Genomic DNA, 22,544 nt, shown 5'->3' with positions numbered 1-22,544 from the left:
CCCGCTGAACATTGCCGAACGATAGTTGTAAATCGACGCCAAACCACAATGTAAGGAAAGCTGGAGTTCTTTCCCTTGAAGACGATAGGTGGCGCTAAAAGTTAATTTCAGCGTGGTTTCAGTATGAAAGAAGAATAAAAGAAAGAGGCCGAAAACCTAATACGCAGCAACAGACGTTTTTCGTGTAGGTTTGGTATAATAGAGATTAGAGGCTGACCAAATCATATTTAGAATATTTTCGATGCAACGTTGTCTCATTGTTAATTAGAAGACCATGTAACTTACAAACTCGCAGACGAGGCAGAAGGCGAACGAGACTCGCAGATGAATCCAAGCCAGTGTGAATGATCATTCTTACTTTTTCTGACCTTTCATGAAAATTGTCAGATGACCAGGAACAACTTCAGTTTTTTAGAATTGGTCTTGTGCATTAGAGCAAATCCGAGAACAAATAAAGATACTGTACAGGCTTTACAATAGGGCTAGGTTCTCTATATTTTTGGTAAAAAGTAAGGAACAGTCTACCAGCAAACCCAATCAGTGACGAAACGTTTGATTCTTCTTGCTCGAATTTGGTTTCTAAGCATTATTTGCAGTGGATTTTAGTGTTGTAATATGGACTGAGCTCACAAGACTAAACATAATGTTATTAGATTCGGGTTTGGAGTTGCAGATTAAGAGTAACTGGAACATTATTTTTATTAAGCAAAATATAAATTTATGTTCCTTCATCATGTTCATGAATCTGAATTTGCCTTTTTAAACTTTTTTTCCAGACCTGTTGAAAATGAGTACAAAGCTGTATGTTGGCAATCTGCCAGAGACCTGTCGTAAGATAGATCTGGAGACTGTGTTTGCAAAGTATGGAACCGTTGTGGAGTGTGACATTGTACAGAACTTTGCCTTTGTGGTAAGATCTTCTATTTTCAAAGTGGTAGACATTATCCCAAAATGTTGACTATGTTTACCAGCCCAAATACTGATAAGATACAACAGACCTGTGACTTGTAATTTTCTCAGGATAAATTTAGCATTAGACGAACTGACTTGAGCTAGTGAGAATTTCTGTCCCTACCTTTAGACCACGACAAAGTACATCTAGGTTGTAGTATCCCATGCTTGTTGTAAAGGCAGATTAAAGAGGATTGCATGTCATCATGGTCATGCCAGGTCCAGAGTCATTATTACATGATGCAGGCTGCCATGACAAAGCTTGAATTAAACAGAATTTACAGTCACTTCTAGTTTTATCAGTTAGTGGCCTCCTCTGTGGTCTAGCGGATAGATTGTCTGCCTGGAGAGCGGAATAAAAAAAAATATATAACAAAGATGGTACTTGTGATTACTAGGGCTGTGACGATTCACTCGGGTATTCGGTGAATTGAATTGAATTCGTTATTCGTGGCCACTAGAATCGAATATTTATGATCATGCAATCATGCGCATTAACATAAAAATATCCATAAGAACATATATATGCATAGATTTCTTCAAAAGACAACACTCTAATACTATTTAATTTGACAGTATTGTGGTCACTGGTCATTGTCGCATTTGAGCAGATACTAGCACTTGAATAAGTGCAGTGTAGAAATTTATAATATATTAATAATTAACAAACCATATCAAATATTTTGTTGTTATTGCTTCACCGAACATAACAAACAATACATCAACTGCTTACTTGTTATTATATTCGTGAATTAATATTCGTATTCGTTTCCCAATATTAGTGATACGATTTGTATTCGCCTCATAGTGTATTCGTTGCATCCCTACTAATCACTCTGCTTGTATATTTTTCTATGGGTAGGGTTCCTTTGTTGACCCTGCTTGATTAATTATTTGTTGGAACTTGTAGTGTACCAGCCAAATAGGGGTGCTGGGCACGACATAGAATCTGTACTGCAAATACAAAAATCGAAGACATCTTATCAATCTCAGTTTAGACATGCATGGTAGTGACAAAAAAAATATCTGGAACAATCAGTTATTAGCAGGCCCACTCCCTTCTTCCAAGACGATTCCTTCCACATGAAATGTTATTGTCTGTCCAAGATCTAGGTCATCTTGGAGTTTATTGTAGAACATGGATGTTTTATTCATTGCCAGCACTTATATTTGTACAATCCTGAAACTAGGGTTAATGATCATGTTGATGGACCTTAGTCTAAGTTAAACATGTTAAGAAGTTGTCCTTGGGGTTAAGGAATCTGGATGTAAGGTATTTGGACTGGGAGTTCACAGCATGTTAAGACTTGGAGGAAGCTTTCAGGATATGTTGGATTGTTGATGGAGCTGCTTCATTTTGGCAGTGCAAACACCTCTAGTTTAGAAATAAGAAGATTAAGATCTAAGAGCTTTGTATTTGACATGCTACAAGTAGTATGTGCATTGGTTTCAGCATTATGAAAAGGCAGATGATGCAAAAGTGGCCGTGGAGATGACCAATGGTATTGATTTAAGTGGCAGTGCCCTAAAAGTTGAGGTAGGTTATATATTCTTCGAGCCACAGATTGTGGAACATTTGAAATGCTACCCAGCACACATTCCTTTGTGTCTTCTGGCATAATTTAGTTGTGACCTCTTTGTCATCAAAATTCCATTCTTGTCGTAACCATCTCTCATAAGGCAAGGGAGATAACTGACTATAAGTCCAGTTTCAACCCTTGCCGAACAGCGTTGGAATTATGGATTGTTTGTTTGTTGTTGAACACTGCATTCAGCAATATTCCAGCTATATGATGACAGTCTGTAAATAATTGAGTCTTGACCAGACAATTGACCAGTGATTGACATCATAAGCATCGGTCCATGCAAATTGGGATACAATGACATGCATCAACCAAGTCAGTGAACCTGACCTTCCGATCCTGTATTTGCCTTTTACGGTAAGTATGGGTTGCTTTAGACCTATTCTACCCCGGATCTTCATGGGTCTGGAGTTATGGAGTTATGTTTTGGAACGACTAACAAGTCTGTGCATAGTCCAATCAAAATCGCTTAACGAAGTCGACATCCAGTGCTTAAACTGTCATCCAGATTTCAGTCTATTGCAGGATTTGCAAGGCATGTGTGCCACCAGATATTTTCCAAATCTTCTCTTGTTTTTTATGAATCTGCTCGCATGATTTGATGCACTTTGCAAAGTAAGACCTGTATTATGTCAATAATAGTTTATCAATCAGATCTCCTTGACAGGGCCCAGCCATTTTGCTTGAAGCAAGTACAAGTGAAATGAGAGCGGAATCTGATTGCTCAATGGGAGGGACATAGAAAGGACATAAAACTCGTAATAGCCACTGGTGGCGCTACGATCAAGTCCAGAAATTCCATCCTAGTTCGGCAGTTGTGGAACCTGGACCATACTGTCAGTTAACTCCCTTCCTTTGGGAAGAGACTGCCTCCGTGGTCTAGTGGTAGAGTGTCCGCCTGGAGAGCGGAAGGTCCAGGGTTCGATCCCCGACTGCATCATACCAAAAGACGTTAAGGGGCTAAAACAAGGACTGGTCGGCTCGGAGTCAGTATACTATGTCTGAGTGGGGTATTCATGTTAAACTGCGGCATCGTATCTCAGTGTGCTAGCACTATAAATCGGCATCAGTCCGGACTAGTACAAGCAGCCATAACATACACGTGCATGCACGTCGCTATATAAGTGCAATAATCTTGGACGCGACGTTAAACCCCATTTCACCTCACCTCACCTTTGGGAAGATGTGTCATAACTAGCTATATGTGGAGTTCTTTGTACCGAGGACACAATGGTTTTTTTTATGTATTCTACCACAGGGATATTTGTTCATGCAATCCACCTGTAATCCAGGATAAGTTGAGCACCTCATAAACTTAAACTGACGGATTCATTCCTCCTTGTTTCAGCTGTCACATAGCAAGGTCCGACAGAGACCTGGGATGGGAGGGAAAGGAGACTGCTACAGATGTGGGAAGGAAGGACACTGGTGAGGACATTTCTCACGTTTTGGACAATGTATGATGAAACCTTGTTGACGTACGGCAAACTGTTTCCTTGTCATGTCCATTAAGACAAGGCAACAATATTGTCCTGCACAATGGGCTCTCTTTTTGAAAGATATAAGTGACTGTCCAACTTGTCGCTTCCTGTCTGGTTCCAAGGTCAATATGTGCTGTGACAACTAGAGGCATGTAAAGATTGAGCCAAACTGAAACGTTATCCTATTGCACATTCATTCAAAAACAGTCATTTACTACTGTATATTTTTAGCAAATATTATGTAGTAATTATTAGTTTACAAAATTAAATTTTGTGCAGTCTTTAAAGCACAAATTGACACAGCAGCATCATTCCACGTCATTTTCCATGTCAGGAAACAGCAATGGATTCTGTCAGGGTAACATTGCATTGATGAAAAAGTCAAATAATGCACAAAAAATTTATATCAGCCTTTGTGTTATTTCCCACGAGAAGTTCTTAACCATTGCTGCATTAAGATTTTAACAAATAGTTTTCATATTGACAAGGACTTCAATGTAATCACTCAACAGCTCACAGACATCTTTGACAGACCTTTACCTATGATCTATGATTATTATACCACTGTGACTTTACTTATAGTTAAAGAAGAAATAATGTTCAAAATTAGCAACTGATTTTAAATGCCACTTCATGACAACATTTCCTCTAACATCTGATTTCCTTTATTGACAATATTGTTGAGGAATATACTAAAAGAAAATCTACCATGCATCTATCAATCAGTTTCTTAGTTGTAATACAGTAGAACAAGGATATAACGAACACAGATATAGCAAACAAACAGATACAACGAACTGTTAAAAAGTCCCTGATTTATCTCCTATATAATATCATATAAAATTTACGTATATAACAAACTCTCTACAGCAAACTAATGGATACAGCAAACTGATATCTGATCACCAACAAGCCCATCTACCACTTATTAGTGACGTGTAAAGCAAACTAAGAAATCTCACTCAGTGTCAAGTGTCACTGACAATTGGCTGTCAGGCCTCAAAGTCGCGACTGAAACGGTTGCCAATGTGGCCTTAATTTCAATTTGTCCACTGACTAAAATTCAGAGGTCGCCAATAGGCTACCTTGAAAAATATCTAAATTCTATTGCTTCACATACATAGACACAAACATAAATATTCTCTTTCAGATTAAATCCTCCTTGGGGCACTTATTGCATTTTCCTTGCTCAAGAAAATCTACATGACATAGTTGTAACCATTTTTCCTTAACAAAAAATGTTACCACACAAAAAACTTTGTTTTTGTATGATAATATGACCACCTTTACAGTGCCTCACCCTCCACGGCACCCTTCGCCAAGGGGAGTAACTCTCACCCAAATCACTTTCCTTATGTCATTCGACTACACAAGACGTCTGATTTTTCAAGAAAGTTTTCAAAGAACCTAATCGTTCACTGAGAATTCAACCATTTGCACAGCATATACGCTTAAAGGCAGGGACCCCCCTACCAGGTTGAAGGCTCATTCGGTTAGAGCAGTGGCTACGTCACAAGCGTACGCCGCAGCTCTGCCCATTGAGGAGATCTGCTCCGCTGTTTGAGCCAGTCAAGCACGTTCATCAAACATTACCAACTCGACAAACACTCCAAGTTCTACATCTCAAGCTGATTGAGCCTTCAAGATTTTAGACAGTCCTCTCGTTATACTGCTCAGTAATGGTCCGGATTTTATCTTCTTCGGTCGATAAATATCAGTCCTTACTACTCGATAATTACTCGTATCTGCACACGCACTCCTTCAATCCTCTTGGAACCTCTACGCCCCATCTCACTCGTTAAAAAAAAGTGTGGGGGTGTTCGAGTTCTCGAATTATGATAAGCCACACATTACTGGCTATTTCATAATATATGGTCGACCACGCCCTGTCTCTAGCCCCTGCCTCTCGAAGGTGGTGCCTCACAATAAGGTTGGTTCCATTTATTGAACTTTTTTTTATTCATTGAATAATCGGAATACAATGTATTTATTTACGCTTGTTGCTGACGGATGCCACTTCCTAGATTATCTTTAGGAGTCTGTCTTGATGCAATAAGTGCCCCAAGGAGGATTTAATCCGAAAGAGAATTTTACAAACCTGTGGAGGTTATGAATTCTCTGATGAAATCCTCCTTGGGGCACGGCCACCCACCTCCCCACATTCCGTCAGCATTTGACATATGGAAAGTGATTTGGGTGAGAGCTACTCCCCTTGGTGCGGGGCGCCGTGGAGGGTGAGGCACTGGTCATATATCATACAAAATCGGAAGTTTTTTGTGTGGTAACATTTTTTATTAAGGAAAAATGGTTACAACTATGTCATGTAGATTTTCTTGAGCAAGGAAAATGCAATAAGTGCCCCAAGGAGGATTTCATCAGAGAATTCATAACCTGTCATCATGGTTTGAAATAAAGATTTACCCATATTAGTCTGCCTCTTATAAAATGTGTCCTTCCATTTCGGGCTTGGCGTCATCACAGGTGTTTATTTATTTGTCCATTTCTTACAGAATCCTGATACTCATGCTCTGAAAATAGTAAATTACAGACAAACTGACTACCCCACAAGATACATGAATAGATGTGAATGATATTTTACATTACTTCCCTTACCACGCATGCACTATCATGCTACGGCTATATATCCTGATTTTCAGTTAACAGTACTTCAAGACACCTGTAGTCTATTTATTTAATACTTTTTTGATATAGCAAATATGCTTTTATATAGTTAAGTCAAATATTTATATCATGACAAAAATGCAAATGTTAACCCCACCATTATTCCATGTAGATATGTCTAAAAATGCATTTGTTTTTGTTATACATGTATTTGTTTCTACATACAACAAATTATACTTCATATAATGACTGCTAAAATGTCATGCATGTGTTATCTAATACTACTATTACTAGCACACTTGCACAAGTATACAATGGTATTAAATAACATTAAAACATTGTGATATGCAGAGATCTATTGATGTATAGATGAAAAATGAATAATATTATTAATTTGTTTGTGGGGGAATAAAAAACAAACAAAAGTTTAGAATAAGGAAACATAAAAAGTAAGGTCTAACGCTAATGAAATTATGAATGAGCTTTATCAACTACAGTCATCTGAATATTGTCAAAGCAGACTGGATGTAGACACTGCAATGTTAATACAATCATCCTTGTAGTTTTAAAATTAGTTTGAATATATTATTGTAATTCATAAGATGAAAATTGTATATGATATTAGTACCTTTGAATATGTATATGAACCAATGATATAGGCTTTTCTGTGTCAAAATTTTTATAATGCCATAATAATATAGTCTTTCTTTTATTTATTATTGAAAAGTTATCATGGTAATTAACCCTTTAAAACAAATATCAAAATGGATTTCGGTGATTTCCAGTTCTGTATTTTGAACATTGTATTGTAATATGTACACATGATGTAGTGGATGACAGAATTTGTCAGTGCCTGTTTCTTTCAGTTCTTGAACAAAAGTTCTCACCTCTCATGGGTATATCCCCCCCCCCCAAAAAAATATACTCAAAACCCAATTACTTTAAATTAACTTGCGTACAGAAAGGCACGCATTAAATGAAATATTCAAATGTGTAAAAACAGCTTGCGTGAATACCCCAATGAAGCTTTTTCAGCAAGCATACGAAGGAGCTAATTTCCCAGACACAATTATGAGCTAATTTACTCTCCTATGTTCAGAATAATTATATACATCTAAAACATTATTTCATTGTTTTTTAAATCTTAAAATGTTCACTAATTTGGGAAAAACCCAATAGAGTGTTGAATAGATGAGTGAAAAGATTTTGGTTACCCAATGAAAAATCTGATAACCCAATTAAAATAGAAACCCTAGAGTAAAAACTCAATTGCTCAAAAAGTTATCTGGAGCAGTATACAATTACAATATTCTTTATATATAAAAATGTGACATTCAAACATCAAGGACAATACTTTTAGTACCGATTGCAAAACATCAACAAAGCGACCTGGAATGAACGATCAGCTGATCGCACCACCCTGCTTCGAACGTCTATCAAGGAGTTATCTATACAATATAAGCAGTCATGGTCATTCCTGTTGTATCATTGAATCACGGAACATATAAATCAGGACATGACAATAGACAGCCCATTGTTTAGGCGAAAAAAAGATATACTGTTCATACACCAGCGTGAAGGCTCGTATTGCACATAACACATGCACTGTCAATTTAAGGTTGGGCTGTCTGGGTCACCCCACCTAGTGGGTGAGTGAAGAAGAGAGAAAATTGAGAAAGATTGTGCATGAAGGGGTCCGAGGTCTTGGTGCCATAGTTTGCTGTGCAGAGTTTCCTCCCATGGTCCTGCCAGAATAATTTGATGGTGATGGTGATCATGATAATCATAATCATATAACATGGTTATTAATTTTCAGTTTCTGTGGGTGTATGTGTAGTTTTAATATTCCATTGGTCAAAGTGGTAATTCTCACATCAAATTATGCCTCTGAATTCTTTTGCTTCTCAGGTCCAAAGACTGTCCAAGGGGACCGTAAGTACTAACAGATACTTTTATTGATATTATTTCGAAATTATAGTCTTCTAAATGTCCAAACACAAAATTGTAAAGACTTTTTGTTATTTGATATTCTATCCATTGATAAAGTCCCTGTTCTGTTTAGTTCTGCAACAAAGACCATTAATAGTCTTTAAATGATCTTGCCTCCATGGGCTCTGTTATTCAGAGTTACTTCACTCCAGCTATCTGAGGATCAGCAGGTTGAGGGTAGAATTCCAGAAGTTGTTACCCTGCTTATGGGTTTCACCAAAGAAGTATCTAGTTAAAACGATCTGTTACCATTCGGGATGTCATTGTTTCTCGCTATATTGATGTATTGATAAATGTTTGTTTTCGATACTGTATCAGTACAAATTATGAATATTGATCCTAAATTAATACTTCACTTCCACCAAAGTTTAAGATTACCATGGTTAAGATGGGTAATTAGAAGGCAAAAAATTAAATTTGAAACATTTAGCGAATCAGCTTAGATCCTTTTTAACAGTAAGTCGATCAATTGCAGGTCAAGATAGGAATTTTTATCTACACACGTACAAAATAACTCATTTTGTTATTAATTGATATATTGTTATATCAGTGATATATCATAATACTTCAGAGTCAGTATATCAATACTAATCTTTCCAATCCATGACAGCCCTTATTACCAGCTGTGTGGCCATTCCCCTCTGAACTTGAGTGTTGGTTTCAGTGTTCGAGGTCGTGGAAGAAGTCCTGGTGGACCAAGGAGAGGATATGACCCCTATGACAGGCCCTACAGGGATCCCTATGCTGATCCTTACTATCGTGACCGTTACCTACCGCCACCTCCACCCATAGACAGATACAGGCCTTATGCTGACCCCTATGATCGACGCCCCCTTCCCCCACCACCAAGGGATCCATACTACAGAGAGAGGGACCCGTACGAGAGACCGCCTCCGGAGTACTATGGGAGAAGGTCACCACCCCCAAGGTAAGCCTCGATACATCTTGGTGATAAAGATGGCAGAATCAATGATGTTGTTAAGTTCTTCCTTATGCATGTTAAAGAGGTTATCTTGGCAGTTTAGAAGATCAAGCTTGGGTCTTGCCCCACGCTGAAGCACATGTGGTGTTGCCTCAGGCAAGTGACTGTTCAAAATATGCCTCTGTTCACCCAGCAGTTAATGGTTAGCTCAGTAGGAGGAGATGATGATGTGACACATGCAGGTACAAGGCATGCAGGCATGCACGCACATTATTATGTATATAAATGCAACGCGACGTTAAACCCCATTTCACCTCACTGGGATATGATTATCTCACTCCCCTACCTCCTTCACTCCTGTTCACCAAAGTTTTGTATGTCATCATTGTTATGTTTCAGGGATGCTTATTACGACAGCTACTATGCCCGTAGTCGGTAAGTCCTTCCTGGATTGTTCCTGGAGCCGTTAAGTTCCTTTGTGTTAATTGGAGCAGATGTGTACCAACATTCTAAGTATTGCCTGTCCAGCCAGAATCGGATGCTGACTCTCAACAAATTATTAATTCCTGTGTCGTATCCTCAATAATTTGTTTTGATATTTTGGTAGGAATGTTTCCAAAATTGGTAAATCCCATAAGTAAGTGTGACTTTTTCAAGGTGTTTGTTATGCTTGAGATGTTTTTGTTGAGTTGTTGCTTCAGTTTGAGTCTTCTAAAGTCTTGCTTCACCTGCTCTGGTAGTCGTGGAATTGCTGTTCATGGTTTCCAAGTCAGGGAATTAGGAAGGATGAAATTAGGGAAGTTCTGGTTTCTGCCGAAACTGTCACCTGGAGAATATAAGAAATAGAATAAAACATTTGCCCAGGCAATGTGGGAAAATAAGCACTCTCTTATGAATTTTGGCAGCTAAAAAGTTGCCTTGGCTCTGGTAAATGTGAATTTTCATAAATGATAAAGAAATATCAATATTTGAAGTTTCTGTAAAATGCTGGAATTATGTAATCAAATCAAATGAAAGCATTACCAATCAATTTACAGCAAAGCTGCACTGGCTGTGAAATGAAAGGCAGGGATTAATGTAGACGTTTTAAGAGTCCATTTCTTCAGCAAATATTGGCAAAAATTCTCAAATTGGAATAAAAGAAGTTCCGTATGTTTGGGTTGAGCAAGGATGAAGGGAACAGAGATAGAAATTACCACTAGTCTGAGGTAGTTTGTCATATGTTAACAGTATCCTGAGATATATTTGAATGTCAGGCTTGGACCTGGGGATGTCACTACACAGGCTAGTTAACATGTTAGGTAAATGTCTAAGGCTACTTGTATGTGACTTATAACAGGAACAATAATGAGAATAGAGGTTTTCTCTTCGGTTTGACATTAGTGCGATGTTATCATACCCCTGAATTCAAGAAAAATTGGACTTTTTTAAACAACTAAAAGACTACAATAGAATATAATGACATGACGAAAACATGATAAGCATTTGTTACTTTCTGGATTGTTAATTTCATTTTTTATATTTTATTTTATTTTGCCTTGAATTATTTTATGACAGTTACAATTTCTGAAATTTCTTAAAAGTGGGCTTTTTTCATGTTATTTTATGCAAGCAATTGTTTGCCAAAGGAAATGAACCTTTCTCCAAAAGTTTGGCAGAGCTGGCAACCTTTCTGAATTTGACAAGAGGTCTTCCAAAGATGGACACTAACACTTTCAAGTTTCTGGACCATAGAAATAAATATTGCGAAAGGTCCAAAGATCATTGATTCTAAATCGATAGTAACCTTGGTCAAATTTTGTCAATGTGAAGCAATCTTGTATATTATTTATAAAACCAGTCTAAAACTTCACAATAAACATGCTTATCGGGTATGTTGGACTTTTGGGGGCACAATGGTTTAAGATGCTGCTTTTGGCTGTTCAGGGTTGTGTCCCTTAGCTTTGCCAGAATCTGCTGATTCAAAATCCAGATCCCCCAATTTATTTTACGTAGTCTGGCAGCCAACCTATGCTGGGGTTCTGCCAAGTTGCATATGTGTCTAAAACCTGTATCACTCTTTCCCTAACATCAAGCTGACATGTCGCGATATACCTGAGATACTGTTCAAAGCTGCGTTAAGCCAGATTGACTTAATCTTTGATTTGGCTTAGGCTGCCATATTTAATAGTTTCTTTATTCACTGAATTGTTCAAATGACAAACTTGCTTTGGTTAAAAATTGAAGGTAGGCATCTCTAGACTGTTTGTTCGGTATGCATGCAAGTTCTTCAAATGCTTACTATTTGTTGATGATTGATTTGCAAATTTGTTTCTAAGTTGTTGGCATCCTAACCAGTGTGTCAATGAACCCAGATTATCTGAGTCATTACCAGCATACTGTTCACTGAAACATAGGTAAGGACAAATCCAAAGATAGAATGTAAAGGTAAGAAATCATAAGATGACATTTGATGGCTTACAAAGATTTTTCAAATTCAAATCCCAAAGTCTCTTTATTGTCGAAAAATATATTCACATCATATGAAACTTGATAAAATCACACCTGTGCAAGGTATGTCAAGTGTGTATAAATTTGGGAATATTTACTACTGATGGTGATAGATTAGCCTGCGATTTTGCATTAAGATAAATGATACAGGGTGCACACAGGGCTTGAAAACACCCTTCAGTTTTACTGGGGATATTTAAGTGTCAAGTTTAGGCTTGGAAATACAAAAAATGGTCCTTGAATTTTTAATTTGAAGGACGCTTAAAAGTCATGCTTAGAAATACAAAAAATGGCCCTTGACTTTTACTTTGAAGAACATTTAAATGTCACATTTAGGCTTGGAAATAAAAAAAACCTCCTTGTTGCCAAGTTGAGTGGTCATTGATGATTAATTGTCTTCAACATTGAAGATGTTTGGTAAATTTGTGGCACTGGTCCAATTTCAAGTTTTATAATTTTACTTACCTTGAGGAATAGAATGAAAAGTCATCTCAACAACTGAGCAGTTAACCAATGTAGAAGTTGTGTTAATATTGTTGTTAAAAGAAAATTTGCTTTAAAAGGTCCTTGAAATTCTTGGGCCCAAATCTGTATGAAGCCTTTGATACTATCATACGAGCGTTCCAATTGTCTTTTCTTGGTTTGCACGAACAGTTACCCTCCACCACATCATCTGTCAGAAGCGAGTCGGTCGTCTCCTCCGAGAAGTCGCGTGCCTGGTCCATACTGACATAGTCGGGTGCAAAGATTTAACGTGAGGAAGAATTTGCGATGAATACACCAGGAGTTTGCGGAAAGGAGCACCGAGTGTTTAAATACATGAACTCTTCATAACGGACTTATTGCGTCTCGCACAGCTAGCCCTTCACACCAGTATCCATGAACAATTATTACTTCATGCTTTTTACAGTGGCGGTCGTGGTAACAATTTCGATGGATTCCTTAACTCGCCTTTCATTACTGAATTTAAATGTGAATCATGTTGTTACAAATCGCCAGTCTTTTCCTCATTATAATTATATATTTCATATCAATCGTGTTAATTTCTGTTAATAGTTATGTGTTAATCACGCTGCGTTTTACTGTAATAAATCGGTCATCAGTGATGTTTAATAATATTGCGATTGTTGTGTGTGTGATCTGTAATATTTAAGCATACGTTTGCTTCTTGCACGGACCTATTTCAAGGGCACGTTTCAAATCGCTAAACAATGCCGTCCGAATTAGTAGTAAATGTGTCCATATTCCTTTGGAGTCAAATGTGGTACTTCATTACATTCTAAAAGACAGAAATAATCGTCATCATTCAACGCTGTCTAGATTGATGAGAGGAGAAATATTGCATCATTTTGCTGACGAAAGAATAAAATCTGTTTCCAAAATTGCTGCCATGCTTGACTCTGATTCGGAGTCAGCCTCATTAAAATTTTCTGTGGCTTGATAAAGTAAATGTGGTTATTACTTTTTGACAATCTTGTTCAAGTTTCTATCAGTTTCTTTATACTCAAACTTGTTTACTAATTAAAACTCCTTTTGATAGAAGAAGCCTTGATGTTTGTTGGGTTTTTTTTTGTAGTAAATGTAAGATTGCCAACGTAAAATAGTCAAATCTGTTTAAACTATTGCTTAAAGGGCAACAGAAGGCTAGTAGTAGGACATTTTCTTTGTCAAACCAAGTGTCTAAATTACCAAAAGTCTTTGTATAGCGATATAGATTTTTCTCTCACCTGGACCCAAGGTCCAAATGAGTTTCCATGTTGGTGTGTTTCCAGACAAGTCATCCATTACAATGTTTGTCTGTCACTAGATTAACTCCTCCCTACGGGAGTGAGTTGGAACAATGCAGAGGATGTTATAAAGGGGACTCTGTCTAAACAGGCATCTGAGTACACTGGCAGTCTATACACCAGCATATATTCCCAGTCCCGGCCTAACTTAGTTAAAACATCATTACTAAAGTCTTGAGTTTTCCAGCATCTGTCTGTTTCAGATGTCAGATTTCAATCTCCAAATTCCTCTCTATATACAGGCATTGTTTTCTGACAGATCATCCTAGCTCAGAGGATTACTGTAACAAGCTCTAAACAGTGTTTGTGTTTACCTAGCAAGTCTATTAGCACTGTTAATTTGGAAACAAGTTAATAAAAATATGTACAACTTTATGGATAACAGCGATTAAATTTATTGCATATAGCAACTTTTCAGTGTAGATTCTTACACCATTATCAAGTTAAAGTGAATCTCTTCACTTGGTTGTAGTCACCCTAATTTGATGACATTGTAAAAGTCCACATCAATACATTGCTCTATGCAATAAATCAGAAGTTGTTATCCATAAAGTTGTACGTTTGGTTATTTACTCTCCAACTTCTAGAATGCCAATCAAACAGGAAACAAGTTATTTGGTGTGTCAATCTGAAATAATCTGTTGGAAGAGTTGAACCGTCAAATAAACTGAAAGTTTTATCTCTTTAGTTGTTTTCTTTTGAAATTGATAAACTCTGAGTAATTTTGGTCATGGTTCAGATTGTTTACTGTAGTGTAAATGAAATTTATCAATGAAGAAAAAATTAGAATTGTAGTTTTATTTGAGAAATTTAAGAAAATCAAGTCATAAAAATGGGTAGGAATATAGGTCCCCAGCAACCTATGCTTGTCTCCACGTGGGGATTTTGGCTAGGAATATAGGTCCCCAGTAACCTGTGCTTTTCTCCATGTGGGGATTTGGGGTATGAATATAGGTCCTTGGCAACCTATGCTTGTCACAAGAAGCAACTACAGGGATTGGGTAGTGTGGATTGATGCTCATGATGTCAATCACTGGATTATCTGGTCCTGGCACAGTTATTTACAGACTACCGTCATTTAGCTGGAATATTGCTGAGTTTGGCGTTAAACAGCAAACAAAGCACATCGGACTAGAAGATAGATTTCAGCAACGTTGGTAAGTTCTATTGACCTAAGGAGATGTTAGTGTTCGAAGATGACAAGCTTTACATTCCTAGGTGGGTACCAATTTTTACTGTGAAGACTAGCAAGTGATCCATTGGCACTTCTTTGTTGTTTCTCATGTTTGTTTCCATGCTTTGAAAGGGTTTCTAACAGTGATGAGAACTGCAGGTCGTACAGAAAACTGTTCAGGGCAATCTTTGAAGATTTTGGCATCATTTTTCGTATTTAATGGTTTTCAGAGTTTGAGCTCACCTTGACCTTGTCATGGTATCGGTCAGATGTTGCCAGCTGACAAGCATAACATTTCTCTCAGATATGAGCATTGAAACAGGAGGTGATTCAGATATAGTTGTATAGTGGCTTATGGTCTTTTGACCTTGTGTTGATCTATACCTGTTTGAAATATTACCACTCAAGCTTCAGTGCGAAAGTTGTTTGACCAACCCAGTTTTTCAACAAAAACTCACCTTTGTCAAAATTAGACAAAAGTGGAGGATAAGGGTCCTTTTTGGCCCAATTTAAATGTGACATTTTCAAGTTACGAAAATCTCTGTCTTGACGATATAATTTAATCATAAGAAAGTCTGTCATTCATGGATCTATTTCCTTATGATTGTGCTGTCTTTATGTACATTTCAATAGAAAATCAACTTGGGTCAAATATTAGCAAAATGTACCACCTGAAAACCTAAAAATCATTTGAATTATCTGATAACTGAAGATTTTTATCTATTATTAAATGGTGCTCATTCTGTAGACCAAAAAGGACATTTTCATACTTTGTCCTTCGACTGATATTACTGGGAATAGAACCACCCAGAGTAAGATGGTTTCACTGTACCAGTTTCATTTTCCTAAACAATAACATTGATGTATACATAAATGTAAATTTGTTTTAGATCCCTAAATTACATTTGCATCAGTGTTATAATGGAAAGTGGTGAGTCAGAAATGCTTAATTGTTACAAAACTATGACTTTGTTTTGTAGCTGAAAACAACTTAATTCCTGAAGAATACAGCGGACATTACACAGAGAAGATGAATGGTATGGCAAGTTTAAGTTATTTTGTTTTGAGATTCTTTTCTTCCACACACTTTATTGTTTGTTGATGTACAGCAATATTCCAGCTGTCACAGCTGCCTGTAGATACTAGTAATCAAGCTCAGGACAGACATACAGTGATCTGTGTGAGCAACGTTCCATGCTGTTGGTCTAGAAAGACAGACAAGTCAGACTACAAGATCCAATTTAATGCTTCACTGCTGGCGACTTTTTTAGTTGATGGTTTCCTCTTGTTGAAAGTGAAAACACTTTGGATTTTCCTCCAAAATTAATTTGCTCACAAATTATAACTCTACAGATAGCGAAAATGGCCAAGAAACTTTGTGCTTTTAAGTAAACGGCTGACTCAGATTGGTCCACAATGCATGAAGCCTAACAATGTGTTGTTGAATTGTGCTTCAGCTGTTGAGGATGCCGTGGAATAAATGAACACGAACACTGAAGATGATGAACCGGACATTCCATGAAGTTCCCGGCAGGAGGCAATCCCGTGACTCCAGTTTAGTTCCATACATTGTCCTGAAATGGTAATTTCCCCTTAATACAGAATATTTTACACTGTCATCAGTGAGTATCATTGAAAACTTCTGATTGTACAATGCAAATGTTTAAAACTTGTTCTTTCTATGCAGTACTGTAATGAAGGAAGTCCCCATCACTCAATAAAATGAAACATATGGAATATCCTATTTATTATACACTTTTTCTGTAGATATCTACCGGAAAATGAATTATTTCATTACAAATGTAAAAGCTTGAAACGTAGATTCTTCCTACCTAACACACTGACTGTTCACCATCAGTTGTATTTGCGACTTAAAAAGTAGTTTTGTGTTTGCAAAAGCATCCAAAAATATTTAGGGTCCCAAAAACTATTTATCATACATTAAGATATGATAATATACAAAAACAACTTTAACAAAAACTTGAAAACTAGGAGACCGCTGTTGGAATCGAAAGAATCCATGCTGGTCAAGTAACAAAAATGGCAAATAGTCTTGATTGACGAGTTAAATGAGAAATTTACAGTTTATAACGAAACATTATCGAGAGAATTACAAACGTCAAGAAGTGATATTAACTCCATAAATAATCATATGTCATTATTTTGCCTTGTCAATGTGGAACTAATTTAAAATGGACGTTAACAGTCATATAGTGTACGGGCTAGACACGTTCAAAAAGGGAGACAATTTAAGGGGCGGTAACTCTTGTATGTTATAGTTCCATCAAAGTTAAGTTCACTGCAATGAAAATATCACTTTTCTTAACATCAGAAAACTCAGTCTTTCACACTTAATAAATAATCAATTCATATATTCAGGTTTTTTTTGTCTTTGCTTATATCATTATACACCAGATTCTTTAATGTGACTAGTTAATCTTACATGACAATTTCTTCTGAGAAGTATATATGCATCTTTGGTCAATAGTTACACTTTCCGAAGTTGTTTCATATTTACCGTGGTAGACACCAACTAGAGAACAGCTCATTTCAGACTTCTGGCTTATGTACAGTAACTAGATTTAGAGATACAGCAACTAGTCCCTCTAGATTGTCGGTAGTCTCGGACTTCTGAACCAGTGGCTGTGTCTATCCTAGGTGACGAATCTTTCATTACCGATACTTGTACATTGCAGACGGATCAGTTTGGAGCAACACAGACACTCATCCAGGCCACAGAACGATGAACCAGTCTTCTATTTGAATATCTTCTTGAATGAAGAATTGAAAACTACTTGACATTTGATGCCACTGAATTTCCAGTGTAAATAATAAATTCATCAATTACATTATGCAAACAAACACTTTCTCTTAAATAAAGTTGCTGGTATAAGAAATAGAAATATTCTGTTTTTTCATATCCGACAGATGCAAGTTTCTTTGGGACCACAAGCCTCAACAAAGTCAGTCTACACTTGTGGAAAAATTGAAACTCAATGGTCATGTCTAACAGCTGAGTGCGAGAGAGAGTGTGAGTGAGTGAGGTTTACACGGCTTTTAGCAATATTGGCTTCACTCAATGTACTCATGCATGGAATCGAACCTGGGCCTTCAGCCTGACAAGCATACCCTTTGACCACTAGGATACTCCACCACCATAGCGTTGAAACATCAAGTATGTGACATAGGGAGTGTATGTTGAGGATGGAACCCAATACAGGGCTCCAGATAATTTGAGAATTTTACAAATGAGGATACATACTTAAAACAATTCTGCTTAATCTGTTCATGTGCGGCCCCAAGTGTCACCCATTAAAAAGCGCAACAGCAATAGAGTTTATTAATAGGTGATGCCTGCATTCATTCAGTTAATAAACATGATAAAGATGTGCAAAGATATTATAGGTATGCAATTTGAAGCCATTTTGGGAAAGTGTTGTACCGGTACTATTTGGGTTTTGACGTTTTTTCATGTGTATTTGTACGCAAGCAACTTATGAGCTCAGCCAATAAGAGTGATGAGATCTAGATCTGTCCTACATCTGGAGGTCCACACCATTACATTTGTAAAGTCAAGGAGGAACCTTCGGATTTATCTAGGATTCCAAACTAAGTGTTCTTGACTGGCAATTTCTGTATTTTCTTCATTGGAATTTAGCTTAAAAAGATATAAACAATACATTGTATGCTATGTTATCGTGGGAGTTAATTACCGTATATGACCACACATAAGCCGACCCCGTAGATAAACCGAGGTATTAACTTGGCCATTGAAATATGAAAGAACATGATATGACCCATAGATAAGCCGAACCAGGAAGTGAACAGGTAGTCGTGGCAACTTCCAAACTTTTGGGAGGTTGTAATCTATTGGACCGTCATTTGGGCGATGTTTCTGACAGATCAAGATCTGAAAAATACTATCATGAAAGTGTATCTTGGAAAAGCCGACCCCTTTCTACAGAATCTTTTTTCTGGTATCCCCCGCCACGAAGTGGGCTGGAGGATACAGGAACAGAGTTTCTGTCCATCCTTCCGTCTTTCTGTCCGCTTCTCAAAGGGGACAAACTTGAATAAAAAGTATTTAAGTTCGAGAAATGATATTACTGGTCATGATCTTAAATGAGTTCAAAAATTGGTGTCTTAAATTAATTCACTTTTACTCTTGCTCCATGCAATAAAATATGGTGAGATTTGCTTACTGGGTAAGTAAAGAGCCGCCAGTGGGGGTGGATAAGGAGATTTTCTGGTACCACGATTGTGTGTGTGTGTGTGTGTGTGTGTGTGTGTACAGGCGTGTGAACAGCCGCCAGTGGGTGTGGATAACGAGATTTTCTAGTACCACGATAATGTAGTGTGAGACGTGTGTGTTTGTGTCTCACACTACATTATCTTGGTACCAATCATAATATATATATATTTACTGACCAGCATTGAAAACGCACCACCATGGACATGGATGTATTTTAATCAGGGCTTAAGTCATATGAAAATATATAAGTGAATGAGTAATATACGACGCTCTGGACGAATTATAATGAAGAACAGCTCGTCAAAACACATTCCCAAATTTTTTGTTAGCGAAACACCAAAACACAACAAATTGCGTGCACATCATGGAAAACGTGTTTTGTTTCACGGGAAGCATGCCGAATAGGGCTATAAAAGACAGACTTTTAAAAGCCACATCACTTGTTGCTGCAGACGTAAAGGGTACTGACACAAGAAATGCCAAGATTAACAGCAGAGGAACGTGAACGTGCCTTGGGCATGCTTCAAGTTGGTACGTCAAGTGGAGTCGTTGCACAATGGTTTCAATGCCATCATTCAACAGTCCTCGGGCTACTGAGCAGATACCAGCAGACAAGAACCACTAGAGATCGACCACGTCCGAGTCAACGTCGTGTAACTACACCATTTCAGGATCGCCATATTGTTCGTCGGCATCTTCGTGATCGTACACTTCCGGCTACCAGGACTGCAGCAACCGTACAAGGCAGACGGAATTGATCAGTGCTGACACCGTACGTCGACGTCTCCGCTCAGCAGGGCTACGTGCTCGACGTCCATATGTTGGACCCATACTCACTGATCGACATCGAAATGAACGTCTGCGTTGGGCCAAAAGGCATCGTCATTGGAGATTGCAGCAGTGGCATGGTGTGCTGTTCTCTGATGAGTCCTGTTTTCATTTACGGAATGCTGACGGTCGACTGTGAGTGTGGCTTCGACGTGGAGAACGTTACCGCAAGTACAGAACCTGAGAGAACTTGAAGATACACTACGTCAAGAGTGGAATGCCCCAGAACTCTATTTGCAGACTTATTCGATCAATGAGAAGACGTTGCATGGCCTGTGTTGCTGTCAATGGCGGACATACCAGATATTGACTTTTCATTTTAACCCTATGTGTCTTACACTGATGATGTAATTGTAATTACTGTGTGGTATTCCTGTTTCCTTTGTCGTAATTCTTAATCCGTCTTTGTCTGTTCTAATCAAAATCGGTCATTGCTCAAGTTGTTTTTGTAATATTTCAAGATTTATTGCTGGTGCGTTTTCAATGCTGTTCGAAAAATATAATAGCCACATAAAGAAACAGTGCATGGAGAAAATATATTCTGGATTGAAATACAACACAGCAAGAACAAAATGATGCAGACGCTGTAGCAGCTGAATGATCGGACCATAAGAAAATGTCAACGGGACCTGAACAACACCTGTTATGATGACGTCAGAAGATCAAAATGGAGTAGGGGGTCAAATGACAGTCACAAAGTCAAAAACGGGTATGACCACCCTGTGCGTGAATCACAGAAGTGCATCGGCAACGCATGGAGTCCATCAAATGGGCATGGAAGGCCTGGAGAATGGCCTGCCATATCCTCCTCAAATCCTGTGCCAAGTCATGGACGTTATCTGGAGGATGTGGAAGATGACGCAGACGGCGCTCCATTTCATACCACACATGCTCTATTGGGGAGAGATCTGGAGAAACTGCAGGCCATGGCAGTAACATGACATTGTTATGGTGAAGGAAATCCATTGCGACCCTAGCCGTGTGAGGACGAGCGTTGTCCTGTTGAAATGTCAATCCCGGGCCATGACATTGCAGGAAAGGAATGACCACAGGCCTCAGAATCTGATCTCTCTAGCCAACACCAGTGAGATTGCCCTGAAACAACCACCAAAGGGGTGCTGTTATCCCACCCCAAATCATCACAGAGCCACCTCCAAAACAATTCCTCTCCACAATACAGTTGCGTGCATAACGTTATCCCAAACGCCGGTAGACACGTTGGCGCCCATCACTGTGGGAAATGTTGAACCTCGATTCCATCTGTAAAGACAACATTTCTCCATAATATTCGAGGTTGGAGAACATGATTTGGACACCATCTTAGACGGTTGACTCGATGACAGTGTGTCAGGATGGGACGAATAGCAGGGCGTCGTGGTTGAATCCCGTACTGACGTAGACGATTCCTGACAGTGTTGGGATGGATACGGCACAGTCCAGGAATTGTCTGGGACGTCGTTACTGCCGTTTGGAACCTATGTCAGAGATGTGTCACTCGAATCCATCTGTCCTGTCTTGGCGTCGTTACTCGGGGACGTCCTGAACGTGGGTGGTCGGTAACGTCATTTGTGTTCTGATAACGCCTCACCACTGCCGATATCGTGTTACGATGGCATTGGAAATGTGTTGCCACCTGTTGTTGCCTCATTCCCGCTCGGATCATTCCAATTGCTTCATGACGCTGTGCAGCTGTCAATCTTGGCATGATTTGCTTGTGATATGCTTGTGTCTGCGCCTGAGAAGTTTTGAATTTTTGAATGACCACAGATCATGCTTTCCAAAGTGACAGCGAATTTTGAGTTGCACATGCTGTGTACAGCTGCACAGGATGCACGTGCAGTAACACATTGCACGTCCATAGGCCCCCATCAATGACGTCATATCGCATGGCACGTGCATGAGCGTTTGAATGTCTTCAATAATTGCTGTGTTCAAACCTATATTTCATATATGGACGGTGTGCCCTTATATCTATATTTTTTCTCCGTGCACAGTTTCTTTATGTGGCTAGTATATATATGATTGGTCGATCAGAGGCTATTAAATCACAATAAACCCCCTCTGATTGAAACAGCCGGTTTGATGGCCACATCACCGCGGAAGCTAACATTTATAGGATAGTACTATTTTCAGTCATTGTCGGTAGGCATATTTCAATATTTTTATCTACAATGACAGGTTACAAAATGCACATTTGTGGTTACTACAATATTCAAACGATGTGCGGCAATACATTTCGTGCAGAAAACACGATAGAAAGGGAATGTATTTACATTTTGGAGAGTGCTTGGAATTTTGGCGCTTTTCTATATACGACTGTGACGTCATATCTTTTGCGTCATAATGAGCGATATGACGTCATAATGGTGACGCGCGATGAAGAGCGAAAGCCTTGCAAAGCTTGCTTTGTTTTCTTTAGGGATGCCCACCTCATGTAAGCTTACCAAGTTACCGTGCTTATATGC

General features: G+C 38.3%; 1 protein-coding gene across 4 annotated transcripts; it reads left to right on the top strand.

Moving 5' to 3' along the window:
• The first annotated feature begins 31 nt into the window (after positions 1-31).
• Positions 32-17,896, top strand: LOC124141978 (RNA-binding protein lark-like). Of its 4 annotated transcripts, XM_046510197.2 has the most exons (11): positions 32-184; positions 777-910; positions 2,405-2,488; positions 3,883-3,962; positions 8,546-8,569; positions 9,291-9,554; positions 9,948-9,983; positions 10,156-10,185; positions 15,980-16,036; positions 16,457-16,581; positions 17,696-17,896. In XM_046510197.2, exons 2-9 carry the CDS (start codon positions 788-790, stop codon positions 15,981-15,983), a joined length of 645 nt encoding a protein of 214 aa, XP_046366153.1. In that variant the 5' UTR covers positions 32-184; positions 777-787; the 3' UTR covers positions 15,984-16,036; positions 16,457-16,581; positions 17,696-17,896. The 4 variants fall into 4 exon arrangements, with proteins under 4 accessions (XP_046366153.1, XP_046366154.1, XP_046366151.1 ...); XM_046510198.2 differs by lacking the exon at positions 10,156-10,185; XM_046510195.2 differs by lacking the exons at positions 15,980-16,036; positions 16,457-16,581; positions 17,696-17,896 and adding an exon at positions 12,693-13,156.
• Positions 17,897-22,544: the final 4,648 nt, after the last annotated feature.

Source organism: Haliotis rufescens, unplaced genomic scaffold, assembly GCF_023055435.1.
Source record: "Haliotis rufescens isolate VD_foot unplaced genomic scaffold, xgHalRufe1.0.p SCAF_3, whole genome shotgun sequence".
NCBI lineage: Eukaryota > Metazoa > Mollusca > Gastropoda > Lepetellida > Haliotidae > Haliotis > Haliotis rufescens.
The sequence above is the reverse complement of the archived record's forward strand: the minus strand, read 5'-3'. Positions and strand labels throughout refer to the sequence as shown.